At 43.8% G+C, this 20,718-nt stretch overlaps 3 protein-coding genes across 6 annotated transcripts; 1 reads left to right on the forward strand and 2 right to left on the reverse strand.

Moving 5' to 3' along the window:
• Nucleotides 1-397: 397 nt before the first annotated feature.
• On the reverse strand, nucleotides 398-7,322 carry mapkap1 (MAPK associated protein 1). Of its 4 annotated transcripts, none has more exons than XM_057017950.1 (13): nucleotides 7,106-7,322; nucleotides 5,505-5,961; nucleotides 4,560-4,610; nucleotides 4,306-4,395; nucleotides 3,721-3,869; nucleotides 3,477-3,649; nucleotides 3,211-3,387; nucleotides 2,596-2,705; nucleotides 2,389-2,496; nucleotides 2,130-2,270; nucleotides 1,750-1,887; nucleotides 1,572-1,669; nucleotides 398-693 (listed from the first exon to the last, which is right to left on the reverse strand). In XM_057017950.1, exons 2-13 carry the CDS (start codon nucleotides 5,788-5,790, stop codon nucleotides 571-573), a joined length of 1,644 nt encoding a protein of 547 aa, XP_056873930.1. In that variant the 5' UTR covers nucleotides 5,791-5,961; nucleotides 7,106-7,322; the 3' UTR covers nucleotides 398-570. The 4 variants fall into 4 exon arrangements, with proteins under 4 accessions (XP_056873930.1, XP_056873929.1, XP_056873933.1 ...); XM_057017949.1 differs by having other exon boundaries at nucleotides 2,380-2,496; XM_057017953.1 differs by lacking the exon at nucleotides 4,560-4,610.
• Nucleotides 7,323-14,597: 7,275 nt separating this feature from the next.
• On the reverse strand, nucleotides 14,598-17,986 carry LOC130517571 (uncharacterized). The gene is made up of 3 exons (XM_057019530.1): nucleotides 17,861-17,986; nucleotides 17,081-17,618; nucleotides 14,598-14,677 (listed from the first exon to the last, which is right to left on the reverse strand). The coding sequence occupies exons 1-3, from the start codon at nucleotides 17,883-17,885 to the stop codon at nucleotides 14,623-14,625; spliced, it is 618 nt and encodes a 205-aa protein (XP_056875510.1). The 5' UTR covers nucleotides 17,886-17,986; the 3' UTR covers nucleotides 14,598-14,622.
• Nucleotides 17,987-18,023: 37 nt separating this feature from the next.
• On the forward strand, nucleotides 18,024-19,339 carry LOC130517570 (GTPase IMAP family member 7-like). The gene is made up of 2 exons (XM_057019529.1): nucleotides 18,024-18,090; nucleotides 18,181-19,339. Exons 1-2 carry the CDS (start codon nucleotides 18,063-18,065, stop codon nucleotides 18,999-19,001), a joined length of 849 nt encoding a protein of 282 aa, XP_056875509.1. The 5' UTR covers nucleotides 18,024-18,062; the 3' UTR covers nucleotides 19,002-19,339.
• Nucleotides 19,340-20,718: the final 1,379 nt, after the last annotated feature.

The raw sequence follows: 20,718 nt of genomic DNA on the forward strand, positions 1-20,718 counted from the left end.
CTGTTTAAAGTCAACAAAACTACCAGAGGCTGCTGCAGGGGGATTCGATCCTGTTTCCGAGGGCAGGAAGAACATCCATGAGACTCAAGTCCAATAAATCTTATTTTCCAGCAAAAGTGCTACTAATGCTGAACAAAGGTGGCGCTCAAAGCTACGTTCTGCAATTATTTCGATGCCATTAAATTACCAGGAAGGGTTTCGACCTCCAGCAGCTCCTTTTACTCACCTTGCACACGTCCAACACCTTCAGCAGGCTGACGGAGCTCAGTCATAATTTCCTGATCAAACTTCATCACTGTTGGAACCATAAAGTCTGTCTGTAAAATATCCTAACGTGGAGAATCAAATGTTGCCTTAACTTAAGCGATGATGGATAATGAATCAGATCTGACAGCTGTTTCACTTTGAACTCTTTTATTATAGAAAAAAATAATGTGTTTGCTGTTGCTCATGAGTTCTTCCCTCCTGGTGGAGGAAAAATGTGTTCGTGCTCCACTTTGTTTGGTCTAAATGTTATCAGTGAAGGAGCTTCCTCAAGGTCCACGTGTGTCCATCTGTCCGTCCGTCCGTCTACTGGCCACCTTTCTTGTCCTTTTGGAAACTGAAGCTGGTCCGGCGGCTCAGTTTCCGCTGCTTCTGGGCAAAGTAGTCGGCTCGAGAGGTGCTGGCCCGCGACTCTAGAATATAGTTCACCTAGAAGTGCAACAACAGCTGTGTTGAGCAGATTTAAAACTCTGTCGTCACGTCCTCCCATTTCTCCTTTCACACATTTCTCCTGGACCTCCTTGGGCTTGTGTCTCAGCCGGCTAATTGTACTGAACTAAAGAGGTTCTGAGTCCTGACAGTCAAGCGGATGTTCAGTCGGACTTAAATCACATATCTATATTATTTTGACTCTGTTTAGATGTTCAAAGTGTCGACATTCTTCCCCAACATGCAAACATCAATTCGAGCGGTGAAATCAGCTCCACAACTTTAGTCCGACACACATCTCTAATTTCTTCATTAGCTGCTCTCAAAGGTTCACTTTGGTTCTGTGTAAAGGTGAGTCTGCAGAGGCAAAAACCCAGTCAGGCCTCATTTCCTGTCAGTTCAGTCTGGATCAGCTTTGCATCATTTGTAATTTAGGTCACAGGTGAGTTTATGTGGGGAGGATAGAAAAGCATCTGCAGACAAGCATATTTCCTGGGTTCGGACCTACAGAAACAGGTCTTTCATGCTCCTGTTGTGATGAAGTGTTTGATGTTGAACGTTCCTAAAAGCATTAATGTCACTCATTTACAGTTCTCAGGGTCAAAGGTGAAACAGTGGTGACGCTGCCTTTACTGTGGGTGCTGCTTCTCTTTAACTAGAATAAACATTAATGCTGACAAGTGTTAGTGACGCTTGTCATCTGATTATATTTGCATCTTATTTGATTTATTTAATCCACACCTGTGTGTGTGTGTGTGTTTTCTGCACATTTACACCAAGTTTTGCCTCTTTTTTCCCCAAACGTCCCCCCATAGGATGCACCAGCTGATTAAAGTTGTGTAAATGTTTTGTCTAAATATGAAGCCGATCAACCTCACCTTCAGCACTATTTCATTGACTGTGGCAGCGTCGGACTCAAAGTAGAGAGGTTTGTAGTCGTGGTTGCTCAGATAAGTCAGCTTAAATATGGCGTGACCTAGGAGACAAAGGACAACCGTCCCTAACAGGACAGGACAGGAATAAAGACCAGCGCCCCCCCACCAAAGCTCCACTCACTGGGGCTTCTCTCCTCCACCAGGTCACAGGCACAGAGGTGGTCCGAGTCGATGGAGATGGGTTTCTGTCGGATCCAGAATTTGGTACTGGCTTTCTGACTAGTGACAGGATCGATCTCTAACTTTTCTCCTGAAATGCCTGAAGAATAAAGACGCATCATAAGGTTGATCTGTTCTGCTCAGGAAATTCATTCAGCCTCATTCCATCTTTTTACAACAATTATGATCGGGATTTTCCTTCATGTGACCGAGAGGATAAAATATCTCGTTCCTGTAACTGTGTCAACTTCCAACGATAAGAGAGACACGGCAAGGAGAATTATAACCAAGGAAGAATATATATTTGCAGTTTAGGGTGAGGGGTCAAGGGTCAGGGGTTACCTAGCTGCACCTCTGTGGTGAAGCGCAGCTTGTGGATCATACTGATCTTGAAGGACTTGTAGTGGTGGCTGCTCAACATGTCCTGGACCGAGGTGATATCAATAGGAGGGTCTTCCTCTGAACTCTCTTCTCCCCTAGAGCCTACAAACAAACAACCCAACAAACAAACAAACAGCGACAGTAACAGTCATCAGTGTGAGGTCAGTCGTGTCGGAGCAGCAGATTATTCATCTGGATTGGGTCATTTAACTCGACACACTGTTTTCTCTGACGAGGCAAAACTCTAGAGTGCTTTGAGTTTCCAGCGTTGAGTCCAAGTCGACTGAAACGTTCGGCTCCGTCTGTTTTTCCAGACGGTACAAAGGACCTGCAGAGAAGCACACGTTTACCCTATTGATTCAACAAATTATCTGGATTACTCTCAAAGTCATCCCATGAAGCATATTTCGCTCAACTGCAACATTACCTGAGCCTTTCTGGGAGCCTTTCCGCTTTTTCAGTGCTTTCTGGAGAATTTCCTTCATCGTAATCTTCAGACTGTCCACAGGGATTAGAGAGAAACCATGAGCAGCATTTCTACAAGGGAAAGAAGCAGAAAGTTACGTACAGACTGGCCATTCATCTTCAGAAACAATGGACACTGCACCGCCAAAATGGACACTTTTATTTCTGCTTGTAAACTCCTTTCGTACAATAGTGTGTACAGTATTTACACAACCCTGGTGCAGCAACCAAAGTGCTTTCAAGTACAAAGCTGCATTCACACAGTTGGATTTAGGTCACTAGAGAATCATGGTTCTGTCCAACCAGTGGTCACCTTTCTTTATTTCCTAAACTCAACTAGAACTTCTCCCAATGTGTCACAAAAACGGGCTCCGGGCCCGAAACTGAGGTCCAGTCGATACCGTAAAGACCTTTAATCGTGTTGGTGCCACAGAGAGAGTGTGGACCCCCAAATCACTGAGCTAATAAGTGAGCAGTTGGAGATCGCTTGCAAAAAAAAGTTGTACTTTGACTTCAACACTGAAGCCTGGTAAATATTCCCGGCTTCAGCTTCAGGAGGAGACAGAAGCAGACTAACATTCTGACAAACAGAGACTGCCTGGAGGCCAGACCAGGGGAGGAGAACTTCTCCACCAGAGCCAGAGTGCTGAAGCCAAATTTATGGATGGGCTCGTTGGAGTCCAGTGGAGGGAAGTCGGTGTCCACTTCACCATCATCCTCAGCAATGTGGAGACAGTAGGCGTTGACGTTCTCACTGCCAGGAGGAACCACACGCACACCAGTCAACAAGCCGGTTCTAACAAAACGATCCCAGGAAGAAGATCAAAATACGTCTCTACTCACTTGAGTTTAGGTTCCCTCCCCTCACTTGTGTACTGCCAACAGATGAGCCCGATCAGGTCGTGGACCCGGGCGTTGGCGATGGTCACCACCGTCATTGGATGCAGCTTCTCCTGAGTCATCTGCATCGAGAGGTAAACGTCTATCTTTTTTGTGGCCGTCGTGCCAATATGACCCTGAAAAGGAGACAGAACGGAGATGTAAAGCACAGACAGACAGACAGACAGACAGAACGCAGAATATTTACCTTCCCATCGAACTTTGAGTACTCGTTGAAGGGGTTGTTGAGCTGCTGAGGACACTGCTCCAGGCGCAGTGACAGCGTGGATTTGGTACCTGTCGTCCGTTGTCGGTCTTTAAAGTCCCGTTTCTCAAACAAGGATCCAAAATCCTCCACTGGAGAGAAAGAAAAACATGAGAAAAACATAAATGAAGCCGCAGCAGCTTCAACCATCCAGAGGATGACATTAACACTGCTTAGTATCTGTATTACCACATACGCAAACATCATTGATATCCCAAGATTTCATAAAGGAAACTGAGGATTCTTCTCTATTATTATGATTATTATTATTACTATGAAGCAGCGTTAACCTTTGTACGTGCAATGAACACTGTTTCTAAAACTATCCTAACATTCCTGATTGTTTCAGCTTTATCTGATCAGGATGCACATGATTCTGTTAATAGAACACAGGAGGCCCAAAGACAGGATGTTAAAGAAAAGGTCCAACTGTTTATTCCAGAATGTCACTGCTTTAGTATCTACTCTCCAAACTAATTCGAGTCCCATCCAGCCGAGTTTTGTGTGTTCCACGAAGACACAGCTTACCTGACTGAGAGCTGGACCTGTCTTTCCACTGAATGTTCTTGCACCTGATTTGGTTCTGCCGTTCCTTCCTCAACCGTTCAAGTCTTTGAGCTGCAGAAAGGAAGCGTTTTAAGTGTCGGCTGGTGAAAAACATCAAAATTTAAATGCTGAACTGTCATTCAAAATACTACATTCAAAACGTGTCTTTTCTCAGGGGTGCGCCACTTTCAGACCTCGACTCATCAAAATCATTTCTTTTGGTTTACTCATCTTACCAGCAGCCCCAGGTTTTCCGCGGCTGTCTTGTTGACATCCTGATGAGAAAACTAACAGAGGACAGCACACAAAGTCTGCAACTCCAACCCAAACTCAGATCTCAGAGAGCCAAAAGGAGACGTGTGGACGTCTACCTCTGGACTCTCATCACCAAAAGGATCTTCCTTCCAAGTAGCCACAACAGCTCAGATATGCCGTTCTTCTTTACACCCACACCAACACAATCATGATTTAATTATGGCACAAAACCTGCTGATTTAAAGCAGCTAAATGAAAGCTGACGCTACAGGTGACCTTGCTTCTTGCCGCCGCCGCCCTGATCATTAGCGAGAAAAACAAGCTTCATCAGGAAACAATGATTTTGTTTGAGCTGCTGGCTTCCAATGCAGACCCTCTCAAAGCTACATCACACCTCCTAGGACTCTTCTACTGAAAGCGCGAAGGCGTTTGCAACACTCAGGTGTCATTTTAAATCTCTTGCATGCAGGTTTGTATGAGAATTAATAATTATAAGCACATTAAAGCCCAAACTTACGAGTCCTACAGTGGCACTGTAGCGGCATTATTGTCAGATCTTTTTACTACGTGGCGTTTATGATAGCTGCCATGTTACATTCATAATGTTCCATTCTTCATTTGCTTCGATGCTGATTTCAGCCTGGATGTGTGTTTAAAACTGTGTACAGCTCTTTCTGTGCTTGTCAGAGGTGACAGGACGGGCAGCCCGTATCAGTGTACACAGTAAATACATGCACGCATTTCTACTTTTGATATGATGTTTTCTATGGGATGTGCAGCCAATCTGATGACATTATTCTGCGTTCCATTTGTGCACCAACAACCTTAAATAGCAGCTGATTTTTAGAGCCTTGTTAACCTGCCAGCCCTGATTAGGCAACCAGACCCCACCAACACAAGCAGAAGACCTTCTCCTGCTGACTAACCTGTGTTGGAGCGTCGGCGAATGCCAAAGTCCCAGCTGGAGGTGATGTCCATGGACTGAGAGAGGTCACAGGCGTGGGGATCAGTCACATTGTTGCCCCCCTCGTTAAAGGAGCCGGAGCCTGTTGACATGTAGTTGCTGCTGCCGGGCACCAGAGCCACCTGACACTTCTCCAGATCCACATCTTGATCTATGAGCACCATCTCGCACATTCCTGTGTCGTCACTCGTCACGTGAGACTGTCTAATGTGGGCGAGAATGATGCCAGGGTTGTCGAGGAAAGCCATTCCCCTCGCCTTTATTATGTGCTGAGTAGGACTTTGGATGCTTCCTCTTGCATGTATGTCAGATAATCTCAGTCTCTGGATGCAAGAAATGAAGGAGTCACTGGTGACATCTTTTCCATCTTCTTTCCTTACTTATTCTCGCTGCATCAGTGCAGGAAAGGACACTGGGACCTGTAAGAACAAAACTGTGGTTGATAACAATAGAAAGAGAATTCCTAAAAATAAGTAAACCTTTTTAATTATACAAGATGCCTCAGATTATTATACAATAATCAATTCATATGGCTTTCAAAGTGAAAAATCTAAGTGAAAAATTATAATAGCAACATTTTGTGCTAGAAAATATCTAAACTGCTGATGCTGCTACATGAAAATCTTTTTTCCTGGTTCTTGTAAGAGAAGTTACTCTATGCTGTTAAATACCTCCAGTTAACAGAGCTATTGAATTCAACATTATTTGTAAAGCTCCTTTAACAACCAGAATTGTCTGGAGGTGAAATCCAGAACCTGACCGCCAGCAACCAACAGTTCATTATCACTGAACTATATTCAGCCGAACTATATTTTCTCCACCTGGACCTCTGACTGGTCATGGAAACTGTGTAGATGCCAGCATGCTGGTTCCTCGGGACTCACTCGTCATCCATTTGGAGCCAGACAGCAGGCCTAGCCTTGGTTTTGTTGCAACAATTCTGACATTTTAAAGGTTTTCTCTGATGGTGCCAGCAGGAGCAGCAGGGCACCGGTCCCTGGCCACCACGGTGACTGTTTGCTGACACACAGCAGTGTTGTTAACTTCAACATTAAGAGGGGATCTAGGAGCAGGGCCACAGCAGAGGCCAGGGGAACCTGAGAGCCTCCTCAGCATTCCAAAAGCATCACACGGAACACAAAGACGGTCCAATTTCATAGATGCGGTCTAGCAATTTTATTTCATCTTATTGGTTTGGCTGCTCCATAATATCCTTCAACTGACGATGATGATCAAATGCATTAAAAAGTTGTTTTGTTTAAAAATGGATGTGGTCTTTTCTGAAATATTTGATCTTGATTAACTTTAGAATCAAACTGGATGTGTTATTTCCGTGTGACTGTGGCATTCGTTGCTGTAGCTTGACCTAGCTATATTCCCTTGTTGACAGACTACATTTTCATTAAATATAACCTTGTTTGATGACATGAAAGTGTGAAGGTGTCTTTCAGGTGATAAAAACCAGGTTGTTGCAGTAGGTTAACGCAGGTTAACCTCAGTAATGCTTCCTTAAGGGACCAGCTAAACTAGCTGCTATGCTGCTACTTCATGACGGAGACCTACCTTTAGTCACATCCAGTGAGAAAAAAACCTTTCCACATCGGCCCATTTTATCCATCCAGTCTGTGAGCAGAATAAATATTTCGGAGCTTAGGAAAGCGATATACTAAAGGCATGATAAAACTGTAAAACGATGCAAATAGCTCATCTAGCGTAGCTTCGATGCAGAGTTCTCTTCTTCTGTGGTGGATTTCTTCGCGTGTCCACCGGCGCAAAGGGCCAATCTGCCACCTTGTGGTAAAATTTATTTCACCCATTTAGTTTGGAAGTCTAGCCCATGGTCCGTGCGTCGTGTTGTGGTCTGTTTATGCATAAAACCTGAGATAATCTTCATAAGGCCCTATTTGTTTCAAATATTTGTGTTTTCGTTATTCTTCTCCCACATAAATTTGCATTTGAAATCGCTCGACAACCGTTGAAAATTTGCGGGAGAGTACGCAATTTTGGGGGGTACAAAAAAGGGCTCCACGGTGCCACAGTTTTACAGTTTTGTTTTTTTTGACAGATATGGTTAGAGCTACATGGAATTAAATTTGGTGGGGTTATGGAACATCAAAAGACGGGCAAAAAAGTCTCCTGGAGCCATCTTCTAACTCAATTATCAATTCAAAAATCCACCACGTTAGTTCTACGGGAGAAAGTAAAGTATGACTTTATTAAATAAATGTAGAAAAGTACAATAGGGTTTTAAAAAATAAACTTAAATGTATTCAGAACTCCCTATTCACTCACTTCCCCTTCAGTGAACCCGTCCACCATAACCTCCAATCTGTTCCAAATTGCATTATGTTCAAAAGTACTTCTTCTGACCTAAGCCCTCCTTAACCAAGCCTGCCTCACACACCTACACAATCGGGCTCTATAAAATGAGGAATTTATTGATGGTGGTTGCATTTTGCCTTATTTGCTGCCCCTAGGGGTCAGTCTCATTTCAGTTTTTCTGTTCATAGACCTCTGAACGTGACATTTAGTAATTTCCTCTATTTCGCCCTGGATCCCAGTCAAAAACTTTAAACATTATTCATTATAAAGTGGTTATGATTTGGAATCTGTCTCAAGTCTCTCAATTTAGGTAGTTCTTAAAAGACCCAAGAGTCAATTCCTTGGGATTTTCCTGACTTGTCAGCTCCACATGGGCCACCCTGCTCCTTTTGGAAAATTAAACTCAGCAAAAGTTGTGTTGGTTTTTAAATTCTAGTCTCTTCTTGACAAATCTCTGCCCTCCCCCAACACCAGAGAAAAGACAATATAGAGAAGACATTTTTCACATTATAAGTTTCCATATTGAATCTTTTAGCCAAGGGAGTGAATAAGATAATTTAAAAAAAGATTTGGTAAGATTTGGTAAAATTATAGCTCATTAGATTTTCTTCTTTGTACCAGTTGACAGGAATTGTTATATATCAGTTGCTTTATCCTCATATATGCAGGATGAATGATTCATCTTTCATTTTATTGATTGGTATACTCATGTCATATTTTGTGTACATGTGAATGAGAAGTGTTCTTTTCACTCTGTCCCCAGTGCCTAACCGTAGATTTCCAGTCCATAAAAATGGTCAAACTAACTTTGAAAACAATTAATCGGTGAGCTCCTGAAGTCTGGGAAAATGTTTTTAAAGTCTGGTATCTTCTTGAGGAGGTCTATGACTTGCTTCACTTTCTTGGAATTGTTGCTGATGACATGATAACGAGAGCCGCATGCTTCAATAGTATTCCAGAGTTCAGTGTCGGCCTTAATAGATGGCCCACAGTCTCCTTTCAGGTCCTCTCCGTGGGTCAAGAGAATGATTGTGCTCTCCCTGATTCTCCAGCCAAACTTGTCCTCCAGCTTCTCCAGGAGTTCTTGGTCCTCACGGGTGAAGCGTCCCAGCTGAAACACCAGTAACACCACACACTGCCCCGGCCGACAGAACTTCTTGCATTCTTCTATCTGCAGCTCCGAGTCTTTCATCTGGCTGTGAAAAAAGTCTGGAGTGTCGATCACTCTCACTGGTTTCCCAAAAGGCTTCTGCATTGTTTTGACTTCACAGCGACTTGTGACAGGGACCGAGCTGGACTGAGATCTGAAAAGTTGTCCTGGCTGCAGACGAGGGTTTCCAGCAGTCAGGATGGTGTTTCCACTTGAACTCTTTCCAGTTCCTGTCAGACCCAGCAGAATGATGTCAAATCTCTTGTTTGGTTCAACAGCTGCACTCCCTGTGGAATACAGTCAAGGGATAGCTTTAATTTTTATTAATGAACTTGCACATTTTGATTGAGGCATTTTCTTTTTCCAGACATTAACTGTAAGTTTCAGGCTGTAGTAAATTTGAGAAGAATTGGTACAGTCTTCATCCTGTCTGCTCTTCTCTTCCTCCAATGTCAAACAAGTATGGCTCTATTATAACAACATCCATTGTACAGTAGGACCTCTACTTACGAACGTCTCTACATGCAGAATTTTCAGGTTACGAAACGTCTCAACGGGAAAATATTTCCTCTTGTTACAAAAGAAATTTCAGGATACAAAAGGCAAAAATACTTCCGCTGCTACTCGCAGTTTGTGGAGATTAGCGAACGTAAACATGCTTCTTGCTGCTCTGCCATTGGCTATCGCTTAGCATCTTCCTGTAATCCCATTGGCTAGGAGGGACGTCAATCTGTACAAGTTTGTGTGTATCCCAGCGTCGCCAGCGTTAACTTTTATTTATTGTGGGTGTTGATATGTTTGTCCATTAGATGGCGGTGTTACCACAAGTGTTAACGTTCGTTGCCAGTAATGACGGCTAATGTAAGATTAACCTGTAATAAAGTTCATTTTGTTCCTGGAGAAGCCTTGCACTGAATTCCTACATTTATTGTGCGGTAATCTAATTGTAACATGTATTTGTTACATGTTTTGATGCATTTTTGTGATTTATAAAAAAAAATATGTCCGAATTTTTGGGGGCTTGGAACGGATTAGGGCATTTACAAGGAAAACGTGTCTCTACTTACGTAATTTTCAGGTTACGAAACAACTTCCGGAACCAATTAATTTCGTAAGTAGAGGCCCCATTGTATATTTTTTTAATTGTTCTTGTGATACTGCATGCCTTTTGTGCAAAATGCGACCTTTTTCCATTGTGTATATGCAGGTGCTCAGAGGAGACAAAGAGGCATGAAGACATTCTGACTGAACTCTGAATCTTCTCTTCTTGGTCATGAAAGAGTTCCTGGCATCAAGGCACCAATGTAAAAACAAAATGTAAGTCCCCAGGTAAAGACATGATGTTCTGTTTATTTAATAACAAAACACCAATATTAAAATGTCTGAGACATTTTCTGGGTCCCATAGCAACAGCAGTAGCAGCTGCATATACAGGAGACACAGAGATGCCACGTGTAACCAATGAGCCTGAAAGTGTTGTGGGCCATTAAGCCATTGCAAGAGGGTGATGATCCTAGTGAAGCCTCTAGGCCTCCTTGGCACTCAGCATGGCAAGAGTGTTTGCCTTAAATCCTTTCTGGCCTTTCACAACATGAAAGTCTCAGCATTTCAACATGAAGACCCCTTTTGCCCTCCCCAAATCAAAATCAAATCAAATTTATTTGGTCCCATGACTCCATCTCCTTGTCTTTCCTCGTAAATTCTGGTGCTTATGACAGTTTCATTGACCAAGATCTAGTTAAGCAGGCCAGCATTCACACGGAGGTTCTGTCCGAGCCCAAAACCATTCAGGGTTTAAATTGGGGAGATCCTGGCCAAGGTTACTCATCGAACCAACCCCTTAACCCTCATTGTCTCCGGTAACCACAGTGTACGGATCCAACTCTTCCTTATTCCCTCGTCCTCTCTCTTCCCTTGGCGTCCTTGGGGCGTCCTGGTTAGCCCTCCTTAACCCTCAGCACGACTGGTCGGCCGGTAGGCTGGCTAGTTGGAGTGTCACATACCACACTAACTGTCTCTGCTCTGCCCTTTTCCGTAACTCCTGATCCATCCACAGTGGCAAGGAAAAACTCCCCTTTGACAGGAAGAAACTTTGAGCAGGACCAGGTTCCCGACCTCTCCCTGGTTCCTGCGGCATATCATGACCTAGGCGCAGTCTTTATCAAGCAGTGTGCATTCTCTCTGCCCCGTCATCGCCCTTATGACTGTGGCATTAACCTTCTCCCAGAAGCTTCACTCCCATCAAGTTGGCTGTACAACCTTTCCCGGCCAGAGCAGGAAGCGATGGAGAAATACATCGGGGAGCCCCTGGCAACCAGTCTGATCCGTCCTTCTTCCTCCCCCGTGGGAGCAGGGTTCTTTTTTTGTCCAAAAGAAGGATGTCTCCCTTCGCTAGATAGATTATTGAGCCCTGAACGACATAACCTCCAAAAATTACCCATTACCCCTCCTCAATGCGGCTTTTGGTCCTTTCTACAAGGCGCAGATTTTTTCTAAGCTGGACCTTTGCAACGAATACCATCTGGTTCGAATCCGGGAGGGGGACAAGTGGAAGACAGCGTTTAACACCCCCTTGGGCCACTTCGAGTATCTGGTTATGCCTTTTGGACTCACCATTGCCCCTGCCGTGGAGGAACATGTCCAGCACGTCCGCCTGGTCCTCCAGCACCTCTTGGAGACCAAGCTGTATGTCAAGGTGGAGAAGTGTGACTTCCACACATCATCAGCAACCTTCCTGGGATTCATTGTCAGGCAGGGACAGCTCTCACCTGATCCTGCCAAGGTGAGTGCAGTGGCGGAGTGGCCCACTCTGAATTCCCATAAACAGCTCCAGCGCTTCCTGGGGTTTACTAATTTCTATCGTCGTTTCATTTGAGGCTATAGTAAAGTGGTTTCCCCCCTCACCAGGCTCACCTCCACACTAAAGGCTTTCCAATGGTCCCACGAGGCTGAAACGGTGTTCAGTCGGCTGAAAGCCCTGTTTTCCTCTGTGCCTATCCTGTCCCATCCAGATCCCAGTTGGCAGTTTGTGGTGGAGGTCGATGCCTCAGACGTTGGAGTCGGCACGGTTCTTTCCCAACGGGATCCAGTGGATCAGAAGTTCCACCCTTGTGCCTTCTTCAGTTTCCGATTAACTCCGTCCGAGGTGAATTATGATGTCGGGAATAGGGAGCTGCTGGCAGTGGTTCTTGCCCTGCAGGAGTGGAGGCACTGGCTGGAGGGGTCGGCCCAGCCTTTTGTGTTGTGGACCAACCACAAAAACCTCTCATACCTCTGGAGCACAAAGAGGTTGAACTCCCGGCAGGCGCGATGGGCGTCTTTCTTTGCCGTTTCAAATTCTCCCTCACTTACCATAATGTCAATCCAGATGCCTTGTCTCGTCAGTTTTCCCCAGACCCCTCCAGTTCAGAGCCGGGCATTGCCCATCCTGCATTGTGGGAGCTGCCTCCTGGCAGGTGGAGGAGAGGGTCCGAGAAGCGCAGCAATCGACCCTGGATCCTGGGGGTGGCCCACCTAACTGACTCTTCATCCTGCGCTCAGACGTCCTGCAATGGGGCCATTCCTCCAAACTTACCTGTCACCCCAGGCTCTGAAGGACTCTGCACTTACTCAGGCAACGCCTCTGGTGGCCCTCCACGTCTTGAGATGCCAAGGCTTTCATCGCGGCCTGCCCAATTTGTGCGCGTGGAATATCCTCCCATCGAACCCCTGTTTGCCTCCTCAAACCGCTAGACATTCCCCATTTACTTTCCATGTTTCACAAGTCAAGCTGGTCTCAGACTCTGATCTGGTCCCTCCGTCCGAGCCCACGCCTCCCCCCCTGTGTTATTGATGGTGGCCCAGCCTACACTGTTCAGCATATCCTGGATGCCCGCCGACGGGGACAGGGTCTTCAGTCCCAGGTGGACTGGGAGGGGTATAGTCTGGAGGAGCGTGGATCCCCCGCCGGAATATTTTGGATAACAGTCTCTTGCGTGATTTTTACCGGGACCAGCCCGACAAGCCCAGTAGGGTGCCAGGAGGTGCCCATTGAGGGGTGTGTTGGGGGTTACTGTTAGGGTCCTGGATGTCGTTTGGTGTTTTGTTGGTTGTTCTCTATTTTGTCTCCAGGGGGCGTGGTGGAGCCATTGTCCAGCAGCTAGCGCTGATGACTTTGGGGATCTGGACAGTCCTCTCCTCAGGGCACTAAAGACATTTATTCTGCACAGAGTGGACAAGAAGACGTGGTACAGGAACTGTGTAAAGAAGCAAAACAGGAGGGGACTGTCCAGCAAAAGTGCCTGTGTGCGGACTGACAGGATGGGAGGAGATGGAGCCCGTCACTGCTGGAGGGTGTTATACAAGCCACCCTTCCAGTGGAGAATCCTACACGGAGCTGTTTTCTCGACTGCTTTTATCTTTAAGATGAATCCTGCTGTGTCAAACCAGCACCCATTCTGCTGCCAGTTTTTTTATATGAGACAGTTTTTTATATGTATAGTGAGTGTGAGAGACTCACGATGTTTTTAATGTTTTAGTGAAAGGATATAAGGATATAGGATATATAGGATATAACAAAAGTCGTCAAAATATGTGGCAACTCCTGAATTTAGCTCCTGTGAAGCAATGATGGTGATTTACATTTCAAGAGGGAATAAAATAGAAGCCAAAATTGCAAAGCTGCTTTAGTGTGGGGCTGCGATTTCTGGTGCAGGCTGAGGTTAGAGTTTGCTTTTTATAGACTGATGAACGACCTCAGCCAATTCTGAAACTTGTGGTGTCACAACAATATACTTACTGTTACTGGAGACACTTTGCTTATTTCCTCCAGGAGTAATTGCATTACTGCTATTATTTATTTATTATTTTTAAAAGGAGTTTTTGTCCTTTTGTAAATAAATTGTGAAATTATAAATTAAGTGTTTTTGTAAAAATCTAAATTCTCTTCTTCTTTTTATTATTATTATTGTTGTTATTGTTATGCACAGGAACCTCCAGGACAAGGTATCCATTAAGTTAATATCATTGAATGATTCATTTGAATCAGTCATCTGTTAAAAACATAAAGAATTTTATAGATAAATGAGTGCTCATTTTTTGCTGTATGTAATTATTCACAATTATTGCAAATAATGTACACTAGAAGCTTTAGTTGGATCTACACCACAAAAAGCTTCATTGCACCCAGTATGAGATAGGAAGTGCTCCTCACCACAGCCAAAAGACCAGTCTGTCAAATGAGAGTCTCAGGTTTTTTGGAACCCTCATTTTGGACAGGCCCCTGTGGACAGACAACACCAGTGCTGCACAGAAGCAACTACTAAGTTTTCAAGAGGAAGGGCCTGTAGTAGAAGCTGCTGATGCTCTTTTGAATCCACCATAGAGAGCATCCTAGTGTCCCCCACGAAGGTGTGGTACACTAGATCCTCTGCAGCGGACTGAATGATCAATAATCCAACACAGAAAAACCTTGGATGTCCTCTTCCCCTCCTTTTTTTAATTCCAAAACCAGATCTTAGTCTTATGAGATTGTCCTGACTTCTCAAAAAGTCAGGACAATCTCATAAGACTGTTCCTCCTCATCATCACTGTAACAATTACCGCCCTTTAAAAATGTAGGTACCAGTAGTTAAAGCCCACTCTTACCTGTTCCCTCATGGTTCTGCAGAGGCTGGTCATGCAGTCTGAAAAACAAAACATAGCAAGATGATTGATTATAATTATTAACTTAGAGGAAAATAATTTATTTTACCAGATGATTTGATGCACTGTGTATATCAATCAATCAATCAATCAATCAATCAATCAATCAATCAATCAATCAATCAATCAATTAAGCAACAGTGGCAGGAAAAACTCCCCTTTAACAGGAAGAAACCTTGAGCAGGCAGCCTTTAATATAACAGCACAGCTAAGATGTGACCTAATGATTAGACGACCCCCTAAGTATGATAATTTGTCTGTCTATGATAATAACTGGAACTACAGAATTAGTAACAATAAGAGGTAGGTTTTAAGCTTAATCTTAAAAGTAGCGATGGAGTCAGCCTCCCATACCTGGACAGGGAGCTGGTTCCATAGCAGGGGGGCCTGGTAGCTAAATGCTTGGCTCCCCATTCTACCCCTAGAAATTCTGGGGACCACAAGTAGACCAGCATTCTGAGAGCGGAGCGGTCTATTGGGCTGGTAAGGTGGCACTAGCTCCTCCAGGTAGGATGGAGCTAGGCCTCTGAGGACCTTGTAGGTCAAAAGAAGGGTTTTAAAAATTATTCTAAATTTAACAGGCAGCCAATGATGAGACGCCAGTACAGGAGTAATGTGATCTTTTTTGTCAATACCTGTCAGAACTCTGGCTGCAGCATTTTGGATCAGCTGGAGGCTTCTTAAAGAGTTGTTTGGACACCCTGATAATAAAGAATTACGAAGTCCAGCCTGGAAGTAACAAATGCATGGACTAACTTTTCAGCATCATGCCTTGTCAGTAGTTTCCTGATCCTTGTGATGTTCCTCAGGTAAAAAAAGGCACTTCTAGAGACTAATTTAATGTGAGAGTTGAAGGAGAGATTTTGATCAAAAGTTACTCTAAGATTCCTCACACAGAGACTAGATCAGGGGTCACCAACACAGTGCCCGTGGGCACCAAGTCGCCCGCAATGACCACATGAGAACAGGCTTGCGCCTGTTCTAAAAATAGCAAAACTTGCAAGTGAGGTGCCGCTATTTTCTACCACTATTTTTTTTAAATCACACCTGCATTTACATAGATTTTAAAATGACAATGTCTTAAAAATAAATAAAAGTACAAATAAAGTGAAGGTGAACTCTGATCTAGTTCAAAGGTCAGTATTGTGCGCATGAAAGAACCTTTGTGCTTGTGGAGAATAAACTAGCGGGCAGTGAAGATGGTGGGTGGAGTGCAATTTTCTACCCCAAAAACATGGCAAAAAGAAGACAGTAAATTTATCATTTTCAAAGTGAATGGGAGGAAGAGTAATTTTTTACTACTGTGAAAGGAAGGTGTGTATGTTGCATTTGTGGGGCGACTGTGATGACGGTGAAGCAGCACAATGTGGAGCGACGCTTCACTACGTGTCATGAAAGCTACAATGCTAATGCTAACTACCCACCGGGATTCTACAATCAGAGAAGGCCCAGGAGCTAAAAAGTGTGTTTATAAAATGTAACAGATTCTGAGCAGAATTGCAGTAGATTTATTCAGTTAAGATTTATTAAATATGAAAGTTATTTTTTTTTAAATGTTGCATAACCTTTTAAAACATGGTTCAACATAGTTTATGAATGGTTAAAATGGTTTAGTTTCTTATGGTTGAAAGGGTCTGGTGAAAACTCGACATTTCTTTTCTGATCAAATGTAGAAGTGATCATCTGAACAATTGCTGAGATTAATAATAATAAAGTGTTGAATATTGATCTTTTCTGTTACCCACTCTAAGTTATTGATACACACACACACACACACACACAGATACACACACAATTTGTTATTTTAGAGGAGTGTGTCAAGTGGTAGCCCTTCACACGACTCGGTACCCATGACGTAGCTCTTTGTTTCAAAAAGGTTGGTGACCCCTGGACTAGATGTTAATGAGATATCATCTAGAGTGGTCATGTGATCTAATCTATCCCTGAGAGGTTCAGGACCAAACACCATGACCTCAGTTTTTCCTGAGTCAAGGAGGAAATTTGAAGACATCCAGGACTTTATGTCTTTAAGACAGGTCTGAAGCTTCACCAACTTCATGGATAAATAAAGCTGAGTGTCATCAGCATAACAATGAAAATTTATCCCATGCTGCCGAATAATGGAAACTATTGGTTATCATCACTAATTGTATAGTCAATTGTATATAAAGGATGTCTAAACCTAACCCTGCCTAAACAGCAGGTTTACACAGCCACCAGTTCAAAATAAAAACACAAAATAACTCATAACTTTTTAACCAGACTTCATTCCTGTCACTGCACATATAGTAGCTACGTTCATTTTCATCAGTGTTTGTCTCAACTACAACATTCATCAGTCCACTCTTCTCTGTGTAGAAATGACTGAGTGATGCATTTATTACCTTCTCTTCTCCAGGGCTGCAATTCTTCTCTTCACAACATCTTGACTGTAGTTTTTGTAGTCAAACTGGAAAGGCCGTCTGCCACGACACACTCTTTTACAATCGCTGGCCAGGTGCTGACTGCTCTGTTGCCAGATGTGAAACAGGTTGTTCAGATGTTGCAGAGCTTTGTAGCTCGCCGAGTCTGGCAACGTGACGGCCAAATGAGCTGTGATCTTGTGTCCAAACATTTCCTGCAGTTTTGTCACTTGTGCCTTGACTTTTTCTTCTTTAGTGTTCTGTGAATCTATTGCCAGGATGAAGAGATCAGGGCCAGGATCCGATAATGCCATGAAGTCAATAATCTTCTGGTCAAAATTCACAACATCCTCATCAAAGAAGTTGGGAGTGTTGATAATTTTGAAGGAGTCATTCTGAGACACCTCAAAGTTCAGGGTGATGGCGTCAAAAGCATTTTGACAGAGGATCATGTTGCCTATAATGTTCTTTATTTGAATACTCTTTCCAAATATAGCAACAGTCAACAGGTCCATATATGCTGAAAAACAAGAAAAATCAGGTTGATTACATAGCTGCTAGATTTGGGCATCCACAAATAACAATGTAAATGCAAATCAAACAGTACATCTGTCAATCAAACAGCATTTGTTCTTGTTGTTGACAGCAGAGATTACACTTGACCTGTGGTGCTTTAGCATCAGTGTAATAAAAACACTGTTTTGAATGATCTCCCAGTTCGCTTATTCCAGTGTAAAAAGAGCAACAATGAGTTTCACTTACGTGGCAGAGATCTACTCGACTGCATGTTAGCTGCTGGCTTAGATTGCTGGGTCTGACACTGACTAAAGTCTGTCACCCTGAATGACACATATATACTGAAGCTGTATCCACCCTGTGGGTGGAGGCCTCAAATCTGCACAGCACAAAAATGTTTGCTGCAATTCTGGAGGTCATTCTACTAAAAGAACAAGGACAGTGAAAGATGGGAATCAATCAGTCCGTCCCTCAAGGTGAGTTTCTAATGAGTGTTCATAGTGATTACCCTTTAAATTTGTATATGTATTTCCCTATTTTTTTAACACAGTTTAATGATGTTGTAGGTCAAGCACTCCGAATTGTCATGATTGGGAAAACTGGAGTTGGGAAGAGTGCAGTCGGGAACACCATCATTGGCAGAAAGCTTTTCCAATCTTCAGCAAGTACTCGGTCAGTGACAGAAACCTGTGGGAAAGAACGGGCCACAACAAGCAGAGAGATCCATGTAGTTGATACCCCAGGCATTCTGGATACTTCGAGATGTGCAGAGAGCATTAACAAGGAGATTGCAAAGTGCATCAGCATGTCTTCTCCTGGCCCTCACGCCTTTTTACTGGTGATTCAGATTGGCAGGTTCACCAAAGAAGAAGAGAACTCAGTAGAAGCCCTGGAGAAGCTCTTTGGACCGGAGGCCTCTAAGTACATGATTGTTCTGTTCACACGCGGTGATGAGCTGAAGGGCAGAACAATTCAGGACTACATACAGAATGGCCACCCGAAACTTCGAGAGGTGATCAACAGGTGTGGTAATCGCTACCATGTGTTCAACAACAAGAAGAGGTGTGACAGACGTCAAGTGGTCCATCTGATCCAAAAAATCGATGACATGGTGGCCACAAATGGAGGGAAGCACTTCAGTGAATCCATGTATAAAGAGGCAGAAAAGACTCGGAAGCAGAAGCAGCAGCAGCAGCAGAACCCAGATCCACAGACACACAGCAAGAGTATCTCAGAGGAGCCGATCTTTGACATCTCCTTTATGTCAGAGCTGCTACGCAGGGTCATTCTGTTTCAGGCCATACTAAATGCTGCATCCCAGCGCACCACTGGCCCAAACAGACCGGCCCAGTCTGGCGCTACAAACACAAGCTTTACCCCTGACTGATGGAAACATCATCATCAGTGATTGGAGATCATCATCAACCCCTAGCCCTACATAGGAGGTTGAGCATGCTTAGATACACAGACAGAGATGAGCAAAACTAAACTAAATCAAATTACTTGATACAAAAACCACCACTGTTGCATCAATTGAACGTCACTGAGCAAAGTTTATATATTTAAATTTAAAGTGTATGTTGTTAATATGAAAAATTACCGGTATTGTCAGAACGTATATACTAATGGCCATCTTAATAAACAAACATTTTAATATGAGGGAAAATGAAAATCCATGTGATAAAGAAACTGTTTAAAGCTGCTTTCACAAAAAATAAAGGCATACTTCTACTGTCTAACTGGTTATTTTTCCTGGTGATGCTCAGCAGAGGAGCCCAGGGTGGATAAATCAATGCAACATTTGCTGTCAGGACAGTTTAAAATTAATGCTGCTTTACCTAAATCATCCAGTAGGAGACCCCCAGGAAGACCCAGGACACGTTGGAGAGACTATGTCTCTCGACTGGCCTGGGAACGCCTGGGGATCCCTCCGGATGAACTGGAAGAGGTGGCTGGGGAGAGGGAAGTCTGGGCTTCTCTTCTTAGGCTGCTGCCCCCGCGACCCGACCTGACTTTCACTTTAAAATAGTTTAGCTTTAAGTTAGAGAAGAACCTGTTAAGTTGTCTGTTTGGCTCGTGAGATGGACATTTTCCACATGATTCTAAATGAGCCCAGAGTGAACTTTCATAATAAAAGCTTGTGTACCCTGTATCAGCTTTGTCAGAAACACTCATCACACTGCTTCTTCTACGGACACGGATGTTAGAAGGAAACAAGGACCAACGACCAAACAGGAAGAAGTTTTTTATTCCGTGCAGTCACACAATTAGGTAGTTAAGCCTGTCAGGTATTTATAGACCAGATTATTGTCTTCAGGAATCAAGAAACAGACATGGCTTCAGGAATCAGGAAACAGACAGGCCAAAAACACCGACTAACTTACCGTAGTTGTTAGCAAGTACAGAATAGAATGCTTTGGCTGGTTATGACCGGTTGTCTCTGGGTTTTCCTTTGCTGTCAGCTCTTCTCTTGTACTCTGACTCAATAAGCTACCAAACCTTGAGCAGGACCAGGAAGTTTAAGAACCTGTTAAACTGCCTCTTACCGTCCCTGAGATGGATATTTGCCACACACAAGCATTTACACCATGTTTATTGAATTGAGTTCATCTTTATTTTACATTAAATCTGTTACAGTCAAAATTCTTTCTAGGCACTTTACAGAATCCCATGGCCTGACCCCCAACAAGCAACAGTGGCAAGGAAAAACTCCCCTTTAACAGGAAGAAACCTTGAACAGGACCAGGCTCATGTAGGGGGACCCTCCTGCTGATGGCCGGCTGGGTAGAGGAGGAGGGGGAGGACAGGTAGAGGATAGAATAGGTAGAGATAAAGCAAGTACATTAATTATAACAAGCTGATGAGGAGGAGATGGAGAGGAGAGGAGAGGAGAGGAGAGAGGAGAGGAGAGGAGGAGAGGAGAGGAGGAGAGGAGAGGAGAGGAGAGGAGAGGAGAGGAAACCATGACCCAGTGGGGTGACAGAGGCCTGTCAGGTGATCATGTTTCTAGACCCCGGCAGCCTTGGCCTATAGCAGCATAACTAAGATGTGACCTAATGATTAGACGACCCCCTAAGTATGATAATTTGTCTGTCTAGGATAGT

The sequence above is a fragment of the Takifugu flavidus genome, chromosome 20 (assembly GCF_003711565.1).
Source record: "Takifugu flavidus isolate HTHZ2018 chromosome 20, ASM371156v2, whole genome shotgun sequence".
Lineage (NCBI taxonomy): Eukaryota > Metazoa > Chordata > Actinopteri > Tetraodontiformes > Tetraodontidae > Takifugu > Takifugu flavidus.

What these genes read in the sequence shown, in the direction of transcription:
- mapkap1 (XM_057017949.1), bottom strand. Translation starts at nt 5,790, where the DNA reads ATGGCTTTCCTCGACAACCCTGGCATCATTCTCGCCCACATTAGACAG. An exon ending in ACTCAAAGTTCGATGGGAAG is followed by an intron (nt 3,650 to 3,720) that starts GTAAATATTCTG and finishes TCTCCTTTTCAG; the next exon opens with GGTCATATTGGCACGACGGC. An exon ending in CACCACAGAGGTGCAGCTAG is followed by an intron (nt 1,888 to 2,129) that starts GTAACCCCTGAC and finishes TTTATTCTTCAG; the next exon opens with GCATTTCAGGAGAAAAGTTA.
- LOC130517571 (XM_057019530.1), bottom strand. Translation starts at nt 17,885, where the DNA reads ATGCAGTCGAGTAGATCTCTGCCAC. An exon ending in GTCGAGTAGATCTCTGCCAC is followed by an intron (nt 17,619 to 17,860) that starts GTAAGTGAAACT and finishes CTTGTTTTTCAG; the next exon opens with CATATATGGACCTGTTGACT. An exon ending in GCAGCCCTGGAGAAGAGAAG is followed by an intron (nt 14,678 to 17,080) that starts GTAATAAATGCA and finishes TTTGTTTTTCAG; the next exon opens with ACTGCATGACCAGCCTCTGC.
- LOC130517570 (XM_057019529.1), top strand. Translation starts at nt 18,063, where the DNA reads ATGGGAATCAATCAGTCCGTCCCTCAAG. An exon ending in CAATCAGTCCGTCCCTCAAG is followed by an intron (nt 18,091 to 18,180) that starts GTGAGTTTCTAA and finishes ATGATGTTGTAG; the next exon opens with GTCAAGCACTCCGAATTGTC.